This window comes from Miscanthus floridulus, chromosome 6 (assembly GCF_019320115.1).
Source record: "Miscanthus floridulus cultivar M001 chromosome 6, ASM1932011v1, whole genome shotgun sequence".
In the NCBI taxonomy this organism is placed as follows: domain Eukaryota; kingdom Viridiplantae; phylum Streptophyta; class Magnoliopsida; order Poales; family Poaceae; genus Miscanthus; species Miscanthus floridulus.
The window spans coordinates 140,173,270-140,196,242 of record NC_089585.1 but is presented as its reverse complement, the minus strand read 5'-3'; the positions used below and the strand labels follow the sequence as shown (position 1 = coordinate 140,196,242).

Genomic DNA, 22,973 nt, shown 5'->3' with positions numbered 1-22,973 from the left:
GCCTGGCAGGGAGGTTGGCATCATATCTGATAGACATCAGGGCATACTTAATGCCATGCGAGAGCAGATAGAGGGGTATGCACCGTTGCACCATCATTGGTGTACTCGGCACCTTGCCGAGAATCTATTCCGGAAGGATGGTGTCAAGGGTAACTTTGATCTGTTGTAGGAGGCTGCTCGACAGCTTGAGGACAAGTACTTTAAGGAAAAGTTGGAGCAGGTCAGAGCCACATCAAATGCAGAAGGTAGACAATGGCTCACTGGTTTGATGAGGGATTTGGAGAAATGGACGAGAGCTCACGACGCTGGTGGCTGGAGGTATGAGTTTCAGTACAGCAACATGGCAGAGTCATTCAATAAGTTACTATTGGGGATACGTGGTATGCCCGTGAATGCAATTGTTCAATTCACCTTCTATAAGCTTGTTTCCTGGTTCAACGATAGACACGCCCATGCATTGCAGTTGAGGAGTGATGGAGACATATGGGCTTCGAAACCAAAGGCACATCTAGAGAAGGCAAAAGAAAGGGCTGGCACACATGAGGTTGCATGCTTTGACCACGCCACAGGGACTTATCAGGTCGAGCATAGGGGCGGTACAACGTTCGACGGTGAGGTCCGAGAGTCGAGGATACATGTGGTTGTCCTCCAATATTTCAAGTGCACTTGTGGTAAACCAAGGCAATAGCACTTTGTATGTTCTCATTTGGTGGCAGCAGCTAGGCATCGCAACTATAATATCGAGAGGAGGATACCTCACGAGTTCAGTGTCAACACGCTTGTTAACACATGAAGACCCCGCTCCGTGCCTTTCTGAGACCCTGGAGAGTGGCCTCCATATGATGGGCCGAAGTACATTGCGGATCCAGCTTACCGTTGGAACAAGCGTGGATCAAGGCAGAGGACGAGGCACATGATGGTTATGGATCAGATACCCGGAAGAACTAGGCGTGGGAGAGGAACTCCATTTGTTACTGATCCCGAGCAGTACGAGTGCGGCAAGTACGGTAGACTTGGCCACAACTCACGAAGTTGCCGTTGGCAGATTAGTGAGGTAGGACTATTGGTTTATAGTATTATTTTATATTTGTCGTATTCATATATTTAATTATGCATGTCTCAATTTATGCTTGTATTTGTGTCAATTACTTATACATTTATAAGTTCATGTTTCATTGTATATTGGAATTCTAATTCATTCACTTTTTTGTAGGATGGAGCAATTCCACCTGCTCGACCCGACGTACGAGGCGACCCACCGAGGACGTCTCGTTGCGCTGGGGCAGGTAATAATCTATAAGTTTTATTCGTACATGTGTTCGTGAAGTAACATATGACTATGTTTTATTCGATGCAGGACCTTCCGCACCTTCGTTCTAGGACCCACAGTGGGTTCTTGGACATTCGGTATGACGACAGGTACACTCCTTTCCTGCAAAGAGCTGGCCTAGATGTCATCTCCTTTCAGGTTCATCGTGGGTTGCCCAAGTTCAACTCAGCGACGATAACTGCATTGGTAGACAGGTATTAAAGTGAATCATTGCCTCTATTCATGGCCATTTGTTCATGCGATTGACTTTTTGACAAGTAATCTTGCTTTGTCTTAAATATAGGTGGCTGCTGGAGACTCACAGCTTCCACCTACCTTTCGGGGAGATGACAGTCTCGCTCCAGGACTGTCAGAAGATATTAGGCCTAAGGATTCATGGGAACCCAGTCACCAGGCAGTGCAGGTCAGAGGGCTGGAGAGCACGAGTGGAGGCCTTCCTTGGGCATGAGCTTGGCGAGCAAGGGGCTCGCACTTCTGGAGTTCCCATCTCATGGCTACGTGTAGAGTTCGCACAGTGCCCCAAGGAGGCAGATGAGGAGACGGTTGGGTACTACTGCCGGACGTGGATCCTACACCTTTTTGCTTACGTTCTCTTTCCCGACGCCACGGGTGACAGTGCGTCCTGGATGTGGATCCACTGCCTCAGTGACTAGGACCAGGCGGGTCAGTACAGCTGGGGCTCTGCAGTCTTGTGTTTTCTATATCGGCAGCTATGCGAGGGGTGTCATCGGTCTATGTCCAACCCGTCACTTGGTGGATGCGTGTACCTGTTACAGCTGTGGATGTGGGCTCATCTTCCAGTTGGTCGTCCAGAGGTTCTGGCTCATCGTGAGTGGTTCCAAGGTCAGCCTCCAAGTCACTAGCTGATGTGGGCGTACCTTTGGGACCAGGTCAGGGTTCCGCACACGAGGATAGACCAGGCGTACATTGAGTACACGAACGAGCTAGATACGCTGACGGCGTCTAGTGTAAGTAAATTTTATTTTCTATGCTGCTTTGAAAAGGATTAGTATACCATCTAACATCTTATTTGGACATGTTGCAGGTGGAGTGGGAGCCATATGGTAGAGAGGACACACTTCCTTTTCAGCTGAGCAACGTCTATGGGGCCGACGACTACGTCTATAGGATGAGGTGCCCTCTAATCTGTTTCTATGCTGTCGAGTACCACCTACCAGATAGGGTTGCACGCCAATTTGGAGTGAGACAGCTTTGACCTATGGCTCTGTTCTCGACTGGCGTTGACTTACACAAGTAAGTGTTTTGATATTTCAAATGTCTCATGATGATGGTCCATTTCTTATAATATGGTGCCACGTACGTAGATTAATGTAACGATGACATACGTGCAGATTGGATCGTCAGAGGAACAAGAAGATTTTTTACTGAGAGAGGCACCACCAGTCCTACATTGAGGAATGGGAGGAGATACACGACAATGTGGACGACAACAACGAGCCGCACATGAACCATGAGTTCAGGCGGTACCAAGCTTGGTACCAGCGTGCGACACGGTGCAGGCTAAGGCTATAGTGGACTGAAACTGACTACGCTGACATCGAGTCCTCCGACGATGAAGACACGGTGTATGACCAGTCGACTCGTGCAGGAAGGCAGGTGGAGGCAGGACCGATATTGGACAGAGTGGTAAGCCAATCGCCTTATTTTTTTACGTTGAGTTACATAACAATATATTCAACGTTCTTGGACCGACATTAGGAGTTATCTATTGTAGTTATTGCAACCTTCAAGCCGTATAACCCTTATAATAAGTTAGATTCTTGTACAAAAGAAAACAAAACTAAATGCTATCTGTTCAAAAGTCTTATTATTGAGAACTTTGTTGCAGGGCAATACACTGAAATGCTCAGTTGAAGAGATCGAGCGCGTTCGGCCGAGAGTCAATGACGACTACATACTTGGCTTCCTAGACGTAAGATTTAAAATATTCTTTCAAACATATCATTAATACGTTATATTCTTTCAGTTAACATAGTTTTGTACAACAGAGGCTGTCACGTCGTCTACGCCGTGCGGCTGGTCGTTGTGGTTGCAGGACAGACACGACGCAAGACGTGTACGTTCCTTCCGTAGGAAGAGGAGGCTTGGGTTCCTCTAGTCAAGCAGCTACAGGGGACGGGGACGAGGACGAGGAGGACGACGACGACGATGACGTGGACAAGAGGCCCCTCTCAGCTCCATGACACTCCCTCGACTCATCCTACACCGTCTCTAGGCACTAGGCGATGCTGTCCGCGTGACCCTTACACTCCAGGCACCAGCGCTCTAGGTCACAAGGGTAAGGGCAAGAGTAGGAGGCAGTGAGGGATGTGGTAGGTGTTACTATGAACTATTATGAATTTTGTATTTACTTTTCTGTAACTATTCGGGACTATATGGATATTGTGGACTATTTGGACTTTGCATGACATATTATGTTGGTTGTGATATTTTGTTGTGGTTGCATTATGCTCGTAGGATGATTAAATGTTTGGAATATATATTGATGTCTCTGTTTATAACTGTGGATGCTCCTAATACAAGACCGTATCTTGCGAATTTTTTACGTGAACCTTTAATCATACTACACTTGTACAAAGGCACAAATATAGTACACATATTAACTATAAATTTATTAGAACATGTATAATCCTGGAAATATTGTACATACGCTTTGTAGATGAATCTAGGATTACCAAGCAACAGTGAATGAAATCTATGCTTTTCAGACAATAAATATAGACTTTTCAGATACACCGACAGCATCGAATTATCACATCACTGATATAGTACTGGCATGCAAGGAAGCACAACTCCACTCTATCTCCACCATCCATATTATGAATGTTTGATCCAAGGGCTGAGGTGAAGAGGCACACGGATCGCTGACATGGCACATTGAGAGGCCTCCATTCCTCCTCTCAACCTATAAATAACTACTCACTCCCTCTCATTCACATAAACAACAAGGAAGAAGAACACTCCTCAGCATTTGCTTTTATTGCAGTATCAATGTCTGGAGGGTCGTCCAGAGGGAGAGGAAAAGGGAAGGAAACTACCTGGGGGTGGGAGGGTCCTCTTGGTCCCAATTTCTTTGAGGAAGCTCTTTATGAGAGATTCTCAGTTGAGAGCAAAAGTGATTTCACCAAAGAGACACCACTGAGAGGATACGATGAAAGGAAAGAAGAGTGGCCAAAATGCATGCATGGTGAGGACTGCCTAGTGCAGATGTTCACCGAGGGAATAGATGGAGGTCGTCGTTTCTTCAAATGCCCGCGAGCATGGGTAATTGTTATTACTATTTGTTTCTTCAATATGTTTGTCTTGTATATCACTTACACGACATACTTATTGTAGTCTTCCTTGGCCGAAGAAAATTGTGGGTTCAGTAGGTGGGTCGATCCTCGACCTATTTATCTGTATGCGGAGTACATCTACTACCTATAGGACCGTATCTTCGATCTAGAAAGGGAAGTTAGCAGCGGTTATAAGGACGATGAACAGGACGACATCAATAATGGTGCCGATTCACAGGAGGCACTCTGCAATGATCCATGTTGCACCTGCCCTAACCATAAGAACAAGAGGCCTCCCTCGTCACCCCTGCCACCACCACCACCAATAACGTGAGGCTACTATGGAGAAGGTGCAATACAATTTGCTATGTGGCCACACTACTAGGATGACTTTATCTTTTTCACATGTACCCAGGTTTAATTACTTAAGACATGTTAGGTTTAATTACCTAAGGCATGTTAGGTTTAGTCAAAGAAAACTCTGTACCCAGGTTCGGTACATGTAGTCACATGCCATTTAATGTGTTTCGTGTGTTGATTTATATAATGGCGTACGTCGTTAAGTTTTTTTGCAGCACGTGTTCAAATTTAAATACGTCCGTATCATTAAGCGGAATATTAAGACCATAGATAATGAAAACAACCATATAATGAAAAGTTCGATACTATGCCACATTACACAACATATTAATACTACAACTACGTGTCGACAGTAGACATAGGGGCAAATGCACTTTCAAATCCTCAGTCTGAAACGTACTGAGTAAGCAACTCATCATCCGTGTACCAGTCCTCTACTACAATCCTGTTGCTGTGGCTAGGCTCAACTGCGTTGCTCTGACCTATCTATCGCTTGTAGTAAGCGGCCTTCGCTTCCTCTACGGCCGCTGCGGCCTGAGTGAAGAACGCGTCGTCATCCTCCTCTGCCTGTAAGCCCACCTCTGCTAGAGCGATGAGCTTGCTCAGTCTGCCAGTGTCGTCGTCAGCCTCCTACGCCTGAATGCCCGCCTCTGCTAGAGCGATGAGCTCGCTCAGTCTGTCAGTATCGTCCTCAGCCTCCTGCGCCTGTATGCCCGCCTCTGCTAGAGCAATGAGCTCACTCAGTCTGCCAGTGTCGTCCTCATCCTCGTCTCCCTCATCAGACAACACAATCGGTGATTGAACGGTGCGACCAGCTCGTGATCTATGGCCATCTAACTTCTTCTCCTCATACCTTGCACGAGCCACCTCTGCGGCATGTTCCCCGCTGCAACCAATCCCTTCATGTATAAAATGCAATCAGTTAGCAACGTAATTATATTACATTTAAAACCAGGCAACGAAAAAAAAGGTTTTCAAGCACTCACTGGCACATAATGTAGCAACATGCTCGTTCAAGACCTGCATCTGTACTCTTGTCTCCTCCCTTGCCTCATTCCTTACCCTCTCCTCCTCTAACGTCATCCGTCTCTCCAATCCCCATTTGTTAAGCCCAACATCGATCGGGTTACAAATACCGCGCTGTCTAGCAAACTCACGCATCTTTTCTTTATGATGTTTAACGAATAGGTTGATGTAGTTAGGTGCATATCCCCTCTTCCGTGCAATTAGTTGCCTCTTCTTCAGTTCATCCAAGAACTTAGCTTGACCATCATAACATTCCCAACTGCATTTCCTAGTGATCTGTTCAAAAGAAATATTATATCATATATGTCTTAGCAAAATAAATAAAATACGATTTCATGTTTACCAGAAAAATAACGAACTTCATCATACTCAATCATATGGCCGTAATAATGGCATATTCTAAGCTCCGAATGGACTAGGCCATAGTTGGATTTTACACCACATTCGCACATGACAGGAGGTGCTTTGTAGATTACCCTTTCTTTCTTCTTTTCCTTAACCCTCCGCGGTTCTTCCGGCCATTGGTTCTTAGGACCATACAACCACTCCTTGAAACGACACTTCGCCATTGAAAATACCTAAATAATGAGACATTAGTACATGAACACATATAGCTCAAGATTTTAACATATACACTTTGCACTTACTTCATGCTTGTTTGGACACACAAACTCCAACATATTCTCAGGGTTTATCACAACTCGATCTCCGCAATCGCACAGAGGAGGTTCCTCGAGTCGTCTAACTACGGCTAGGTGCTTCTCCTTAGCTGTCATTGCCGGAGGGTTAGGGGGTGGAACCCACCGCTTGAAGTGCTCACGTGGATGTCTCCCTCTAAACCAATCATCGAAAAAGAGGTACCTAGGATCAAACTTGTCTGCACCATCGATCCACTGAAAGAAAAAGCACCTCTCATGGTCCTACACAACGAGATTTCAACAAAATATTAGTACCATACTTAAACAAATAAAGAAAAAGGATAGTGCAAACAATTTCTTACATTAAACCGACTACATGTGTAGAAGCAACGTGCGGCTGTGTCCGGATGTTTCGATTGAAAAACATGGGCCGGGAAACCACAGTCACAGTTAGGGACAGGAAGGTCAGGAGGGACGGGGGCATCTTTGCTAGACGCGTCGAGGTATAATTCTCGAGGACGACCCCGTTTTCGCCAAAACTCCTCACGAAATATTTCTTGCATCTAACAAAACGGATGTAATTTAACAAACATAAATCAAAACATCACAAAAAATATCAATGAGAACCATAACTACAATACAACCAATTTCGTTCTAAGAACCAAAAGCAGTTAACATTATACCATAAACCTAGGGTTTCTCATTTGATCCACAACAATGAACCCATAACATAATTACACGCGTCTAGGTTTGCTAGCTTTTTCCACGCCTTGGAATCAACCTACGGTGTATAATACATATATTGAGGGATACAATGAAACCCTAAGTGATGACGATTCTTAGGTTCAAAAATCCGACTAATATATAACGAATCGATGCGAAAAAAACAAGGAGGTGAGCGAGTATACCTTGCTCTCGAAGATCTACAGATCAAATCAAGGTTTTCAAGGTCCAATATGTCGATTCGTGAGGTAGGGTGAAGTGGGGAGAGAAAAACCCGAGAGGGAGGAGAAAGAAGAGGAAGAACGCTCGGGCAAGAAGGTTGGGCTGGGGTTAATTGCAGGGAGCTCGGCGCCAGTCACTCTGGCGCCGAGCCCCCTGGCAGGCCATGCCCCGTGCCCAGGAGCTCGGCGCTAGTGACGGTGGCGCCGAGCTTGGCGCCAGCATCAATGGCGCCGAGCTAAGGGTCTATTTCCTGAATTCTTTCCGCCAGAGGTCTATTTGTGAGAAACTTTCAAAAAATGGTCAAATTATAAAAAAATCGGTTCTAGAGGAGCTTGGAACTTCCTCTTGTAATAGTTAATGACCAAATGTTTTAGATTTGTGGCATCGCATTTTTATAACAGCTCCATAAATTCCAATTCTTCATGAGAGCTTGTACAGGAACTGATTTTTACCTCTTCAAGTGAGCTGAGAATAATGTCATCAACCCTGTGACTCTCTGCCAAGCGACATGAGCAAGATAGCGGGCAAGAATACTGCTGAATATAAGAAAATAATATTTGTATTAGTTGCATGGACCTGGTGCAGTGGTGAGAGCTGTCTCACTGAGTCACCAGGTTATGGATTCGAAGCAGCCTATCCGTAGATTTTGTGGGGGGAAGGCTTGCCTCGGTCTTTCCCTTCCCCAGACCCAACTCATGTGGGAGCCTCCGGCACTGGGTCTGCTCTTTTTTTTTCATGGTTTGGATCTATTTAACATTAACGTGTCTAAAATGGTGGTGGGCATGTTATACCAGCTGTTTGGGTTTCAGGTAGTGCTAATCAACTAAATACACATTTTTCCGATGTGATTTCATTTGGCTTTAAATCATGCATAGATAGGTTAATGTACACCAATGCCGACCACCATTTTAGCAATAGGTTAATGTTACACAGAAGAACAAACATTTACACCTCAAGATAAAAGCAGATTAGGAAACTCTCCGTTCTCACATAACAAGAAAAAGTCAAACCAATTAACGATTAAAATTAAGATTCTTATACAGGGGATAGAAGCTTATTAGAAATCACCTGTGAGTCGTCATCAAGATCAAGCAGTCTGACAGAAACCTTCTTTACACTACTGCAATTCCTATTAAAAAAAACTACTGCAATTCCTCAAGAAATGTAGTATGCTTGGTGCCAGGCCATGGCCCTTCCGCTCCAAGGATATGTTTAGGGTTCTACATTTGGGGAGCTTGCTTGTCTCACTCAAGAAGCTTTCATACCCTGCTGTTCCCTGTCATGACCCACGAGTAGAAACAAAGTAAAGTAAAGCACTGGATCATAAGAAATTCGATTGGTTTTGAGGAGATTCTGTTGATACCAACGCACCCACGGACTGCAGATAATCAGATTCAGCTCGTCAACTTGACTAAATTTCTCTAGCAGGGACGTGGGTGCCCATCTTTGATCCCGTCTAATGTGTAGCAGCTGAAGGCTACGGCTGACATTGACAAACTGATGACTATCATTGGCATAATCCCCCTATCCAAACCAACTCTGAAAGCATGGGTACCAAGAAATGAGCCTTGAAGGCGTAATATACACACAGCTTCTCCAGTCTTGGGGCCACCACCTCTATCAGAGGTGAATTGATGCAGAACCACAGCGAGCGCAGCGTGTCAGAGCGAATGGAGACGTCTGAGGCATCCACCAACGTGAGGCGGAGCCTGACGTCCTTGAGGCACGGGCACCGCGTGGACACAAGGGCTGTGAGCTCGCTGCCTTCCATGCAGCCGTAGAGAATCGTCAGGGCGGTCAGCGCCGTGAACACGCCGCCGGCCGGGGCGGGCCGCAGAAGCCATGTGTCCTGGAGTTTGAACGTGATCGTCTTGGCACGGACACACGCGGGGAGCTCGAGCTCCTGCACGGCGACGGGAGCAGGGATGACAGACGCGGAGGGACGAGGAGGAGGAGCGCGCCCGCCACGCGCTCCGCCGCGATACGCAGCCACGGCGCGGCACGTCCGCTCGTGATGGCCTCAGAAGCGTCGCTGACGCAAATGAGGAGGCGCTCGAGGGTTGACGCGGCGTGGGCGTCGAGGGCGGCGTCAACTACGTCGTGGAACGAGGCCGGCGGCACGTCGGGGCCGCGTACGAGGACGATCTCGGGCACGTCGGCCCAGGGGTGACGCCAGCGGCGGCGCAGGTCGAGCCAAGGCGGAGGATGATGACGTGAAGGAGCTCGTCGGGGAGGCTGCTGAGGCGATCCTCGCTGGGGCAGCGGCGGCGATGGTCATCGTCAGCCATATGCGGCGTCGGCGCCGCGGCGGACGAATCGATCTCGGCCAGTCGGTCTCTCGGGCTTAGGTTACTGCGTGTGGACTGTGTGGACCGTGGGCTTTTCGGTTAGAGCCTATTTTGGGCTTCCCTTTTTTATTTTCTATCTGAACTCTGGGCTGGAGCCTGGATTTTTTGTTCCCGAGTCCGGAGGTGCCTGACTGAAGCAAAAATCGAAGATTGTATTTGTATCGAACTTTTCTTGTTGCGAGATAAAAAAAAACTTTTCTTGTTGCACTGGTTTTTGGCATTCGAAATTCTATCTAGATGTTTGTGTTCCTTCTGACATTCAAAACTAATCTGGACATTCAGGTTCCCAATTCTTGAATTCACCATGAATTACACGTTATGGTGAAAACTCTTGGTACTGGAAAGACATTCTTAGTGGAATTTTTTTTCACAACTTTCGGCTGCTAGCAAGTAACATACTAGTACTGTAAACCTCAATTGTCATTAATGTTGTATCACCCAACATAATATATTTGCTTGATTTTTACTCTAGTGTTGTTGCATGGCTTGTTAACTGATCCTGTCACCGCCGGAGACCTCGTATTTGCACACTACTGCACAGTGTACACTAACCCATCTTATACTAGTGGCTGGCGCGTGCCCTTGCACGCGTAGGTTTGATATGTTGAATTTGTGATCTGTTATGTGTTATGAGGGGAAAGTTATTATCAGTTGCTAAAGCTACATAGTAATAGTTATTATGAGTACATTGTCATACACACAAATGGTTTGCCACCCTTGCAAAGGATGGTTTATGGTTTAGCAATGGTAGCAAGTACACAAACATGTGCTGACTGCTGACATTATTACATAGAAGTGTTCATTAATAGTCTGGATCGTATTGGCTCTCGGTTGCAGGTACTGATTTTCCGTGGAATTGTAATTGATCTTTAGCTAGTGTATGTATGTGCATATGCATGGTGAGTCACAGCTGCATGCAACTGAGCTATTCGAGCTGTCAGCTACATAATTTTTTCTAGTTATTTGAAGGCCTGCCTATTTGTAAGGAAATGTGGAAATCCCATGAATAAAATTCGGTCGAAATGCGAAAAGAAGAAGCTAGTACTATCACCAATCGCCAATGAGAGACATACATATGAAAAGTTCAGCTACAATTTGGCATTCCCTTATTTCAAATTCTAGCATCCGGGGGTACAGTGACTCAGTGAGAATAATTACCGAAATCATTGCGTGAGAATGATGGGCAGGTGAAACGCAGTTGCATGCATAGATGGGGCATACTCTTATTACATCAACAGTCACCTGAATGCCCACCGGGCTCCGGTTACGTTCCTCGAGACAAGCTGGATTGATATGCCTGCCATCCTTGGATGCGATACTGCCTCGCGGTCTCTGCAGGGTTACTGGCCTTTATAATCCCTCGTCCGACTATAATTATATCACTGCCTCTATCGCTTATGACCTGGTATCACACAACAGTGTTGCAAGTCAGAAAAGCTCATAGGTAATGCATTTGAAAGAAAAAAAATTCTGAAGCTTTCAGAAATCAGACCCAAACGAATACAATTGAAATTTCCTACCAACGTATATCCACTTAAATTAGCAAGCAAAATCACCCGATTAAAAATGAAAAGAAAAGATTATGACGCAGACAATCAAAGAGAGTGGGCCACAAGATAATTCAACATTCAAGCACACAGTTCATGTCTTCATGATATGCCAAGGCACACAAAAAGTTTGAGAGGGATAATTTTTGTGTGAATCAAAACACACGGTACAGTTTACAGTTAAATGCAACTATCAAGTTTATTATTTGTTTTGAATAGCACTAATCTCATGCCAGAAGTTCATATCACTCAAGTAAAGAACAAAGAAAAACTAGGCTAGTCTTATGACATCCTACTGACAAAGTCTCAATATATAAATAAAGAAGAAACATATTATTATTCAGTTTGCAAGTTAAAGGGGGTATCTATATTCCGAACACAAACACATCCAATATCTATTCTTTTAATAAATCAGAAATACGGAAGTTATGTTGATGTTTGTTTGCAGCACTGCACCACTGTCATCATTTAAAATATAGAAGCACTCAGCAGTGCAAGTATATATTATAATACTTATAGCCAATATTATCTACATTTACTTTCATATTGTCAAACTGATACCAACCTTTTAAGGCGATGCCATGTTTTATTTAAAATTTTCAAGAACTGGCACCGCTGTATAAGGTATAACTAATCTAACCTAGCAATTTTGAAGATATATAACAACTCTGAAGATTTCTGAACAAAACACCACAGCAGTGAGCCATCACACGAGAATTGAATAGCAAAAGCGCACTCACAGAAAAGGGAGTGTTATATTGTTGCCCAAGGGCATCTCCTCCAGCAGCCATCTGAACTCCAGGAGTGGCATGGATAAACGCTGGGGTCGATGGTGCTAGTGACCAAGATGCAGGATTCACTGATATAAATCCTATTACAAAGTCAGGATGTTGCTCGGCAATCTTTACAGCCGCAGCAGTGTAGTCTCCATAAGCAAGGTTGCCAGCTGAGCTCATTTCAGCAAGCAAAAGTAGGCCCCTTCCTTTAGGCAAACCCTTCAATGCCAGAACACAACAGTTACTGTGAGCAATGCAATGTATGAGCTATTAGCAGCTGCAGCATTAACTAGTATCTTTAACTCAGTAGTTGTGTAAGGCCTATGTATATATATGTCATAAAGTACCTTCAGCTTCAAACCATCTACAATCCCAGGTCCAGGAACTATATGAGCATTAATAATATCCGCCCAGTCTAATATGCGGAATATACCTCTGAACCAAAGTAAAAAGTCTAAGTATATCACACAAATGTATAGAAAGGAAAAAAAGATAAATAGTTTACAATTCCTTTTTCTCACCCTTCAGATTGCATAATTACTGTGTTCCCAATGTCAGCAAACTTGCGGTCTTCAAAGATCAGAAAGTTGTGCTTCCCAGCAATCTTCAATTGAAAGATAAGAATCAGTGCAATACCGAGTAAGCTATGCAGTAACCAGATGCAGAGTATAGCTTCAGCAATTGGGACAGGAACACCCAAAACACCTCTAGTAATGAATAAAATAAAATCAAGCTAAAGAACCCAGTAGATTGGCCTGGTAAAGGAATTTTGTCTTTCAGTACAACTGATAATGAGAGGAGCGACATCTGATTTCTGACAGACAAAGTACAACTTCAGAAGTCCAACTGGGTTATTATGGACACTATCATCCTTTTCGTGAAAATAGAAACCAAAACATGTCATCCAATACAAGAATGATGATCAGTAATGCAACAAAAGAGAAGATAAGAAAGATGCTGTCAGAAGAGAACATACTGTGCGAAGCTTGGGCCCAAAATCCGGTGTAAAATCAGACAAGATATCAACATGAGTTTTCAACATACAAATCTCTGGACCAACCTACACAAGTGGGGCGAACAAATTAAACCACTGTTAGCAAATACTAGAAAGGCATCGCAAGTGAAAAAAAAAATCAACAATAGAAATACCTTGTCAGCAAGCTCAAGTAGCTCCTTGGCTGTCCCAACATCCGCCGCAACGCACAAGTTGCTCTGCTTCGCCTCCATTACCTCGAACAGCTTCCTCCCCATGGGATTCGAGGCCAACCCGGCCCTCTCCGCAAAGGACTTCCTCCTAGCAGTACCCGACGGCTTGGGCGGTCCAGCAGGCACCCCGGGCACCGCCACCTTCCTGTTGGCGTCGAGGAACCGCCTGACCTCGGCGACCTTTTCATCGCCCACCCTCCCGTGCCTCACCAACACGGCGAGCATCTCCGTGAGGGTCATGAGCGAGTGCAGCGCGACCCCGTTGGCGGCGAGGTTCTCCCGCCCACCTTGCTCGCGGTCGATGACGACGACGGCGTCGGCGACCACGAGCCCCTCGGCGCGGAGCGGGCCCACGGTCTCGAGCACGGACGCGCCGCTGGTGACGAGGTCCTCGACGATGAGCACGGTCTGGCCGCCGCCGGCGCGGAAGGCGCCCTCGACGCCCTTGGTGTCGTAGCGGCTCAGGAGCATGGGCACGGAGGCGGCGACGGAGAGCGCGGCCGCGAACGGCAGCGCCGTGTAGGGGACGCCGCAGAGGAGGTCGTAGGGGCGCGTGGCGGGGAGGGAGCCGAGGAGGGACGCGACGGAGGCGAGCAGCCGCGGGTGGGACACGAGCACGCGTAGGTCCAGGTAGATCGGGGAGGTGATCCCGGATTTTAGCACGAAGGTGCCCAGCTTCACGGCCTCCACCGCGTGCAGATCCAGGATCAGCGCCTCCTTGGCGCCGGCGTCCATGGTGTTGGTGGGCGGGGTTTGCGCCTGTCTGACTGTCTGAGCGTGGGTATAGTGGGCTAGTGGCTGACTGTGCTGTGCGAGCGAGCGGAGGCTACAGACTAGCGGGGAAGAAAGGCAGCGCCCGGACGCTCGAGGGCACGTTTAGTTTGGCGCCGACTGAATTCTGGATACTGTACTGTAGCGTTTTGTTTTTATTTGATAATAATTGTCTAATTGTTGACTAATTAGGTTCAAAACGTTTGTCTCGTAAAGTACAACCAAACTGTGCAATTAGTTTTTGATTTCGTCAACATTTAGTACTCCATGCATGTATCGCGAGTTTGATGTGACGGGAATCTTCTGTCAAAGTTTGGAATTGGTGGGAACTAAACAAGCCTAGCGCAACAATCCGCCCTCGTTTAGGGCGCGTTTAGATGAAATTTTTTTTAGCATTTTCGTTTATATTTGATAATTAGTGTCTAATTATGGATTAATTATGTTCGAAAGTTTCGTCTCGCGATTTCTCACAAAACTGTGTAATTAGTTTTTTTCGTCTACATTTAGTACACCATGTATATGCCGCAAGATTCAATGTGATGGGTACTACGTAAAAATTTTTGAGAACTAAACAGGCCCTTAGCTGGTCGGAATCGGCGCCGCCAAATACTGTAGCGCACTGTAGCACAGTGTAGCATTTCGTTTGTATTCGGTAATAATTGTCCAAACATTGACTAATTAGACTCAAAACGTTCGTCTCGCAAAGTACAATCAAACTGTGCAATTAGTTTTTGATTTCGTCTACATTTAGTACTTCATGCATATACCGTAAGTTTGATGTGACGGGAAATCTTCTTTTTGCATAGTGCCAAATTCAGAAGTTTAGGGGAAACTAAGGCTGCGTTTAGTTCCAGTAAGTTGGAATTTGGGGCTACTGTAGCACGTTCGTTTTTATTTGGCAAATAGTGTTCAAACATGGATTAATTAGGCTTGGCTACTGTAGCACGTTCGTCTCGTAATTTCCCACTAAACTGTGCAATTAGTTTTTTTTTCGTCTACATTTAATACTTCATACATGGACCACAAACATTCGATGTGATAGGTACTGTAGCACTTTTTGGAATATTAGGGTGGAACTAAACAAGGGCTAAACACAACTGAGAAAATCCTACTGAGAAATCAAAGCGCAAAAATTCATTTTGAAAAATCCAACTGAGAAATCAACACCATATACGGCTCTGAAAGTACTGTTAACTAATTAGTTAAAAAAATACGATTTATAAATAAATAAACAAGTGCAGATTAACCTTTATCTCGTTTGCCATGATTCCCATGAACACCACAACCACAAGTCGCATTTACTTCCGTCCTAGTCTCGACATTTTCTTTGTGGAAATGAGTACTACTTGTAGGGCTTGTTTAGATCACGAGAATGACGTAGGAAAAATGGAGAATTCTGATTCCTATAGTTTTCATCACTGTAACACCGTTCGAAACAAAGGAATCAACTTTAACCATTCCATAGGAAAGGCAAAATAACCTGTGAAATAGAAAATAAGCTCCGAGCATAGGGAAATCTTTCCTCTGTGCTCTGTCGCTTACGAACTCACTCTTGAGAATAAACAAATACATGACATGGAAACTTTTATGCCATTAGTATTCATGTGTTTCAAACACTTGTTTCTATAAAATTCCTGTGTTTTTCAATCCTCTATTTTACACCTATAGTCTTTTTCTATTTCTGTGTTTTCTCTCGTTCCTGTGTTGCCCGTAGAAATGTTCTTCTACCAACACACAAGCCGACAAGCAAGCTAGCTCATCGGTCGTCGGGATCGCGATGTCCGAGACCCCGAGTCACCAGAGAGAAGCGTCCCGGGGAAGCGGACTGCGCCAACGGCAGAAGCGTCCCGGAGAAGATTGCTGCCCGCACAGGCCCACACCGGAGCGGCGGACAGCGCCAACGGCAGTTGAGGCCTGTCGTCACTCGTCAGGTGCGACCGTGCGAGAACCGAGAAGTGAGAACGACGATGCGCCACCCGCACGTGGCAAGTCTTTGCAGCGGAATCTTTTTTTGATTGCCTTTGCAGCGGAATCTGCACAAGCGGCAAGCGTGAAAAGTACTACATCCTTCCAGTGCTACGTGTCAGTATATCGACTTTATCAATTATAAATAAAAAATATAAATACTTATAATATTAAATAAATATTATTAGATTAATTATGAAATATATTTTTATAATAAATTAATTTTATAAATATGAATATTATTTACAAGAAACTTAATCAAACTTGAACCACTTTACATGGCATGTAACTTATAGTTATATTTTTTTAGGATGGAGGTAGTATTTTTTGCAGCGGAGTCTCTGGCTGAAGACAAACATCAAGCAATCGCGGTGGCAGTGGCTACCGCCTACCAACCCGGTTCAGGTTCAGGCGACAAGCACTGTCACCACAGAAGCACTGGGAGTGGGAGGTGAAAAGCATTAGACGAAGGCCGAGTTAAGCACACGTGGACTCATACATCACATTACTCGGGAGTCCGGAGCTAACCCAGAGTGGCAACAAGACGATCTAACCCAGCACAGGCATCACAATGCCTAATAACTCAATCAACACGAGCGGAGTGAACCAAGAGGAAATTATTCTAACACAAACGATGATGTAGTATGCTCTGGATGAGTCTCCTCTGCAGTGAGTCTGATTGCAATTAGGCCCTGACTCAACTGTAGGGGGACCTTTCCGCATGCTCTTATTGCGCCAATCGCCTGGATTTGCCCTTACACTTGGAATGCTCACGGCGCCCCCCTCACAGCAAGCTGTTCTTGTATGCCTGCCACCCTTGCAAGCGGTATTCCCATGCCGTCTTCATTGGATCGCTAGCCTTTATAATCCCACGTCCAACTATAATTATGTCACTGCCCCTGTAGTTTATCACCTGAATTGCAAAATCCATGATGTATCAGGGAATGCTAACGTTACAAGAAAAAAATAAGTGCTCAGATTGTCACAAACGCTGAAGGCAAGAAAACCTCCAACTGAAGCATATGTCAAGATTTGATTTGAACTTTTCAAAAGGCGGATAGTCTCACAGCAGCAATATTGGTCCATGCTACAATAGATATCAACACAGCTCCAACAATATGTAAAGTAAAATTTTGGTACTAAACAAAATGACAGATTTTTAATGGCTGTGGCCATTATGATCTAAATATATTTCCACATGGGTCAAAGGAAAACCTGCCTACTAACAAAACTGATGCTTTGCAAATTGTATAATGTAGTGATGTTACCAAATTTAAATTTTGCAATGATGTGCACAGGTATAACAAACTAAAAGCATTAAGATGTGCAAATAAACACCAATATTCCAGTAGCCACACAAACAGACAGTACAGGCATAGTTGTACTTACAGACTCAGGAGTGTCGTATTGTTGCCCAAGATCATCTCCTCCAGCGACCATCTGAACTCCTGGTGTGGCATGGATAAATGCCGGGCCTGATGGTGTTACTGACCAAGATGCAGGATTTACTGAGATAAATCCCATCACAAAGTCAGAATGTTGCTCAGCAATCTTTACAGCAGCAGCAGTGTAATCTCCATGAGCAAGGTTGCCAGCAGAGCTCATCTCAGCGAGCAGAAGTAGCCCTCTTCCTTTAGGCAAACCCTTCAAGGCCAGAACACAACAGTTGGTGTGAGTACAATGATTCATCAGCTATTATTATATGCAACAGTAACTTATTCAAGTCAGTATTAATAGTTGCCATGCAAGTAATATACATAAAGCATAAGATACCTTCAGCTTCAAGCCATCTACGATTCCAGGTCCAGGTACTATATGCGCATTAACAATATCGGCCCAGTCCAATATGCGGAATATTCCTCTGAACCAAAGCAGGGAAAAAATTATAGCACACAAATATAAAGACGCAACATACGAATGAGCATGTAGATATTAAAGCTCTTTTTCACCCTTCATATTGCATGGTCACTGTATTTCCAATGTCAGCAAACTTGCGGTCCTCGAAGATCAAGAAGTTGTGTTTCTCAGCAATCTTCAACAAAATGTGAGGAATCAATTAAATAGGAGACGTGTAAAAGGAAGCCAGGTAGTGATTTAAGCATCTTAAATAGCAACATCTCATTGTTATGACAAAAAAATTCTGGTAGTTTATCAAACAAACAAAGTATGGTTTAGGAAATTCTGACATTGTCTTGGTATAGGTAGACTGTTCCCAAAGTGAAAGTAAAAGAATATGGAAACCATGACAGGGGGACACTGAATGGATCAAAGAAACTTCTAATCAGTGCAGAAATTGAACATACTCCCTCTGTTCCAAATTAGTTCACTTTGGCTTTTCCTAAGTCAAAGTTCTCTAACTTTGACCAAGCTTTTAGGAAAAAAAAAACATATTAGCATCTACAAGTTCAAATAAACACAATATCGAAACATGTTTAATGAAGAATTTATGAAAGTAATTAGATATAACATAAGCTTGGTCAAAGTTAGAGCAGTAAACTTCTTAGGACAAATCCAAAATGAACTATAATTTGGAATGGAGGGAATACTACCTAGGTAGTGTTTAGTTCCCAAAATTTTGCAAAATTTTTCAAGATTCCCCGTCACATCGAATCTTTGGACGCATGCATGAAGCATTAAATATAAATAAAAAATAAAACTAATTACACAGTTTAGACGAAATTCACGAGACGAATCTTTTAAGCCTAATTAGACTATGATTGGACACTAATTGTCAAATAACAACAAAAGTGCTACAGTACCATTTCGCCAAAAATTTCGCCAACTAAACAAGGCCCTAATATAACCGTATCATCAGAGACACTGTATTCTGCTGATAGTTGCTTTGACACTTCAGCCAGCCAGTGGCACAAGGTGCAAGTACAACCAGGCGACTAGGCAGGCCACCTACAATCATCATCATCAACAACAACAACAACAAAGCCTTTAAGTCCCAAACAAGTTGGGGTAGGCTAGAGTTGAAACCCAGCAGAAGCAATCAAGGTTCAGGCACGTGAATAATTGTTTTCCAAGCACTCCTATCTAAGGCTAAGTCTTTGGGTATATTCCATCCTTTCAAGTCTCCTTTTATTGCCTCTACCCAAGTCAACTTCGGTCTTCCTCTGCCTCTCTTCACGTTACTATCCTGGCTTAGGATTCAACTACGCACCGGTGCCTCTGGAGGTCTCCGTCGGACATGTCCAAACCATCTCAACCGGTGTTGGACAAGCTTTTCTTCAATTGGTGCTACCCCTAATCTATCACGTATATCATCGTTCCAAACTCGATCCCTTCTTGTATGACCTCAAATCCAACGCAACATACGCATTTTCGCGACACTTATCTGTTGAACATGTCGTCTTTTCGTAGGCCAACATTCTGCACCATACAACATAGCAGGGTCTAATCGCCGTCCTATAAAACTTGCCTTTTAGCTTCTGTGGTACCCTTTTTGTCACATAGGACACCAGATGCTTGGCGCCATGTAACGCTCCAACCCGGGAAGACGGCTAAGATCCACTCTACACGTTGAATGAACCACGCCTGCTAATTAACTCGCTTGCGCTTTCGTCCTCGCTTCGTGCAAAAAGTTCAAACCGGAGTTAATTCCCTCCCAGGCTCAGACTTTTAAGCTGGTTCGGCACCTTCTCAGGTTGACTAAAGTCTGTAGCTACAGTGTTTTACGCGGCTACAGTACCAACAGCACCCTGCCACCCAGATCGGTACCAATATACTTCTCCAATCGTCAGGCATCTTGTTCGATCGAAAAATATGGTTGAACAGCTTTGTTAGCCATACTATAGCTATGTCCCCGAGGCATCTCCACACCTCGATTGGGATACCATCCAGTCCCATTGCAAAAAAAAAAGGCCACCTACAATATTTGCACATATATATACTAGCACATGTACATATGAGCCACACAAGACACTTAAATAGGCCACTATCCCAACGCATGGGCGGAGCTAGCAACGGTGCTAGGGGGGCTGTTAGCACCAGTCTGGCCCAAAGAAACACCACTAACTCTCTTGACTAAGAGCTCAAAGTCATGCCATGAACAAAGGCTTAGCACCCTCCCGAGACATCTCCACTTGCACAGCACCCTTCCTTGCTCTTTCCTGGCTCCACACCTCCGCCCCATTCACATTCAAGCCAGTAGCCTATCTAAGCCACCAGTTCCCTCCTAATAGGCTAATATCACCAGGTGTCATACCTCCTCCTAATGCAAGCAAAACTCCCACCACAATGAGGATCTCTTTACAGATGAATAAATAGAAAACAAGAGGGCAAGGAGCACCCCCCCCCCCCCCCCACCCACCCAGCGCACACACACACAAACGCACAGTTGCACAGACGGAATGCGTGAATGATGGCCACCGTTCCCAATCTAGGCAAAAAGGCATGGTTCCTACTCAAGGATACTGAATGCACTGATGCAGGCTAGGTGAAATCATCACAACAATCTAGGCAAAAAGAACCTACATCTGTTTTTTTTTTAATTAAAAACAAAAAGAAGAAGAAAAAAGAACCCAACTTAAGATATGGATTGGAGCAAAAACCAGTATAGCATCATGAGTGCACATACCGAGCGGAGCTTAGAGCCAAAATCTGGTGTAAAATCAGATAATATATCCACATGGGTTTTCAACATACAAATTTGAGGGCCGACCTGCAAAACAGTTTGATAATAGTGTAAGTAAATGTACATATCAAATCTGGGGATTCATTCTTCCAAAAGATGTGAGAAATGAGAGGAAGAACAAAACTGTTTTACTATTAAGTACTACTTTTACTATTTTTAGCAAATTCAAAAGGTATTTAAGCAGACAGAATGGTATGCTGTGATATAATGACTGAATCGGGACACACTATTCACTGTGCCAAATGTTGAAGACATATGGCAGCACATTCACTTCTCAATATTTTCACATACCTAAACTTAATAACTTGACAGATCAAGAGCTTATGCGAGTGCCTATTGCACAGTACTACACAAGGCCACACTGCCAAATTTGTGTTGCACCTATAAATTGCATCCCTACTTAGTGCAGAGGACAGAGATTACCACCATTAACTAAAAAATTCTTGATTAACATATTGACAAGCTAGCTAATTATACGCATCCAAGAGTATAAATCAAGTCATGATCTAATCGATCAAGTCCTTAATAAGTCTTAAGCCCTCTACCAACCAACATCAGAAGTGCAAAACTACTAAATAAAGTAATACGCTCCTACCTTGTCAGCCAGCTCAAGGAGTTCCTTCGCTGTCCCAACATCAGCAGCGACACACAGGTTGGTCTGCTTGGCCTCCATCAGCTCGAAGAGCTTCTTCCCCATAGGGTTGGCGGCCAGTTTCGCCCTCTCCGAATATGGCTTCCTGAGCACCCTGGGTTTAACAGGCGCAGCCCCCGGCACTGCCACCTTCCGGTTCGCGTCCAGGAACTGCCTCACCTCCTGCGCCTTCTCCTCGGTCACCTTCCCGTGCTTGAGCAACACGGCGAGCACCTCGGTGAGGGTCATGAGCGAGTGGAGCGTGATCCCATTAGCGGTGAGGTTCTCCCTGCCGCCCTGCTCGCGGTCGACGACGACGACGGCGTCGGCGACGACGAGCCCCTCGGCGCGGAGCGGGGCGGCGGTCTCGAGCACGGAGGCGCCGCTGGTGACGAGGTCCTCGATGATGAGGACGGTGTCCCCGGGGCGGAAGGAGCCCTCGATGGACTTGGCGGTGCCGTGGGCCTTGACCTCCTTGCGGCGCATGAGCATGGGGATGGAGCGGTCGACGGAGAGGACGGCGGCGATGGGGAGCGCGGTGTAGGGGACGCCGCAGACGAGGCCGTAGGGGCGCGTGGCGGGGAGCGCGTGGAGGAGCGAGGCGACGGCGGAGAGCAGGCGCGGGTGGGAGACGAGCGCGCGGAGGTCCAGGTAGATGGGCGAGGTGATGCCGGACTTGAGCACGAAGGAGCCCAGCTTCACGGCCTCGATGGCGTGCAGGTCTAGGATGAGCGACTCCAGCGCCGCGGCGTCCATGGTCGCCTAGGGTTTTTCCGCGGCGGCGGGGGTTTGAGACTGAGGTGTGGTGGGCGACAGCGAGGCGGCGGCGGCGGCGGAGCGAGAGGAGGTGGTGGCTTTATTGCTGCGCAAGAGCAACGCCTGGGGGGCAGTGAATGGGTGATTGATGCCATCGGTTGGGTGGCCCTGGAGCTTTGGATGGACGGACAGGATGAGAGGATGCCCCCACAGACGTTACAGAGAGAAATTGTACCCGTAGAAAACGCATTTGAACCTGTTTGTAGTGGGGTTGTGTGTGCGTTTTTTTTCCTTTGTCACTGAATTCTGCATCTAAACAAATGAATTTGCGAATTTCGGTTACTCCAGTTAAGAAGTAGTAGTAATTCTGTACGTGAAGTTTCTTTTGGAAAAAAAATCCTGCACGTGAAGACAGTGGTGAATCTTTCTTGGATGAGAGCATCTGGTGGATTATCTTAAGGCCCTGTTTAGTTCCATCCAAAAACCAAAAAAATTTGCGCAGTACCCGTCACATCGAATCTTGCGGCACATGCATGGAGTACTAAATATAGACGAAAAAAAAACTAATTGCACAGTTAGGTGAGAAATCGCGAGATGAAACTTTCGAACCTAATTAGTCCATAATTAGACACTAATTGCCAAATAAAAACGAAAGTGCTACAGTACCCGAAACCCAAAAATTTTTGGATCTAAACACGTCCTAAGTATTCCCTTGACAAAAAAAGTTCAACATGACTTC

General features: G+C 45.3%; 2 protein-coding genes, 1 long non-coding RNA gene and 1 pseudogene across 3 annotated transcripts; all 4 read right to left on the bottom strand.

The window, feature by feature from the left end:
- Positions 1 to 6,508: 6,508 nt before the first annotated feature.
- On the bottom strand, positions 6,509 to 7,145 carry LOC136459916 (uncharacterized). Its single transcript, XR_010760278.1, has 3 exons — positions 7,013 to 7,145; positions 6,660 to 6,932; positions 6,509 to 6,590 (listed from the first exon to the last, which is right to left on the bottom strand). It is a non-coding gene; the product is annotated as an uncharacterized lncRNA (long non-coding RNA).
- A 1,236-nt stretch (positions 7,146 to 8,381) lies between these two features.
- LOC136459915 (uncharacterized) lies at positions 8,382 to 10,117 on the bottom strand (annotated as a pseudogene).
- A 900-nt stretch (positions 10,118 to 11,017) lies between these two features.
- Positions 11,018 to 14,294, bottom strand: LOC136459914 (uridine 5'-monophosphate synthase-like). Its single transcript, XM_066459766.1, has 6 exons — positions 13,416 to 14,294; positions 13,243 to 13,326; positions 12,788 to 12,870; positions 12,614 to 12,701; positions 12,231 to 12,485; positions 11,018 to 11,345 (listed from the first exon to the last, which is right to left on the bottom strand). The coding sequence occupies exons 1-6, from the start codon at positions 14,205 to 14,207 to the stop codon at positions 11,208 to 11,210; spliced, it is 1,440 nt and encodes a 479-aa protein (XP_066315863.1). The 5' UTR covers positions 14,208 to 14,294; the 3' UTR covers positions 11,018 to 11,207.
- A 2,391-nt stretch (positions 14,295 to 16,685) lies between these two features.
- Positions 16,686 to 22,354, bottom strand: LOC136459913 (uridine 5'-monophosphate synthase-like). The gene is made up of 6 exons (XM_066459765.1): positions 21,443 to 22,354; positions 20,791 to 20,874; positions 18,158 to 18,240; positions 17,982 to 18,069; positions 17,598 to 17,852; positions 16,686 to 17,121 (listed from the first exon to the last, which is right to left on the bottom strand). Exons 1-6 carry the CDS (start codon positions 22,232 to 22,234, stop codon positions 16,993 to 16,995), a joined length of 1,431 nt encoding a protein of 476 aa, XP_066315862.1. The 5' UTR covers positions 22,235 to 22,354; the 3' UTR covers positions 16,686 to 16,992.
- Positions 22,355 to 22,973: the final 619 nt, after the last annotated feature.

Bases quoted from the DNA above. Each gene is read 5' to 3' on its own strand.
- LOC136459914 (XM_066459766.1), bottom strand. From the start codon at position 14,207: ATGGACGCCGGCGCCAAGGAGGCGCTGATCCTGGATCTGCACGCGGTG. The intron at 13,327-13,415 runs GTATTTCTATTG...CCACTTGTGTAG, and splicing joins TACTTGAGCTTGCTGACAAG to GTTGGTCCAGAGATTTGTAT. The intron at 12,871-13,242 runs GTATGTTCTCTT...TTTCAATTGAAG, and splicing joins TTGGGCCCAAGCTTCGCACA to ATTGCTGGGAAGCACAACTT.
- LOC136459913 (XM_066459765.1), bottom strand. From the start codon at position 22,234: ATGGACGCCGCGGCGCTGGAGTCGCTCATCCTAGACCTGCACGCCATC. The intron at 18,241-20,790 runs GTATGTGCACTC...ATTTTGTTGAAG, and splicing joins TTGGCTCTAAGCTCCGCTCG to ATTGCTGAGAAACACAACTT. The intron at 18,070-18,157 runs GTGAAAAAGAGC...GCTTTGGTTCAG, and splicing joins GTGACCATGCAATATGAAGG to AGGAATATTCCGCATATTGG.